Source organism: Crocuta crocuta, unplaced genomic scaffold (genome assembly GCF_008692635.1).
Source record: "Crocuta crocuta isolate KB4526 unplaced genomic scaffold, BGI_CrCroc_1.0 scaffold327, whole genome shotgun sequence".
In the NCBI taxonomy this organism is placed as follows: domain Eukaryota; kingdom Metazoa; phylum Chordata; class Mammalia; order Carnivora; family Hyaenidae; genus Crocuta; species Crocuta crocuta.
In genome coordinates this window covers 1372800-1373714 of record NW_027529176.1, presented here as the reverse complement: position 1 = coordinate 1373714, position 915 = coordinate 1372800, and the positions used below count along the sequence as shown (strand labels likewise).

Here is a 915-nt window from a genome sequence, read left to right as displayed (position 1 = left end):
TCAGCCTCCAGGACCCTCTCCAGGAGGCACCCACCTCAGCGTAGGGGGGGGGGTGTCTAGTAGGCGAGTCTGGGCACGAGAACGCTCCCCACGCCCAGCGCAGGGCCGGCCCCCGAGTCTGATCACCCCAGGGCTCTACGAAAGAGCAGGGGGAGGTTCAGGCATGTGTGTCTGCTGGACACGGAGGNGACGCTAGCGCCGCGTTCCCACGTCCGGCGTCTGCGTGCACGCGCACGTGGTTATAGGGCCTCACCTTGGGTCCCAGCCTGTGACCCCGCAGGCCCGCGCCCCCCGGCAGCCCGGCGCACCCACAGCCCCCAGTCCCGCTGCCTCGCGGCCTCTGCGCGGCCTCCGCCAGCACAACCTCTCTTGGCTCTTCCCCCCACCCCTCTGCCAGCCCCACCTCCACCCGCAGGCTCAGACCCAGCTGTCTGCACCAGAAGTGACTTTATTTCTCCGCGGAAGATGCCCTCACCGCCAGGCTCTGCCTGGCTTTCCCTCGGAGACCTGGGGGTCCCAGCCCCCAGCCCGCACCCGCGGGGCCCGGAGCCATCTGCTGGCTGGGACTCGGAGCCGGTGGAGAGAGAGGGAGGCCTCGAGTCTCAGGGAGGGAATCAGCTCGAAGCCCTGGGGGAGGGGGAGGGCCTCAGGGCCCCGCCCAGAGGAGCGCAGGCCCCAGGCTGAGCAGCAGCCCCCCGGCCAGGGCCCAGGGGCCGCCCCCCGCCCGCGGCCCCCCGTTGCACAGATCGGTCCCGCAACAGTCCACGTCGACTTGTAAGATCCCAGAGTTAATGAAGCCCATCAGATAGTCCGAGAAGAAGTGCCGCTTGACGAAGTCGCAGGATGAGGCGCACATCTTGTTCACAGAGTGGTCCTTCCTGCCTGGGGAAGGGGGGGGAGCCTGCGACAGCCGCC

General features: G+C 69.4%; 1 protein-coding gene across 1 annotated transcript in view; it reads right to left on the bottom strand.

The window, feature by feature from the left end:
- Positions 1-428: 428 nt before the first annotated feature.
- The window catches only part of LOC144226649 (lymphocyte antigen 6H), a 1543-nt gene continuing 1056 nt past the window's right edge, over positions 429-915 (bottom strand). The window contains exon 3 of the mRNA XM_077758109.1: positions 429-882. Coding sequence (XP_077614235.1) covers positions 647-882 — 236 coding nt within the window. The 3' untranslated portion in view covers positions 429-646. The remainder of the gene's footprint in view (positions 883-915) is intronic.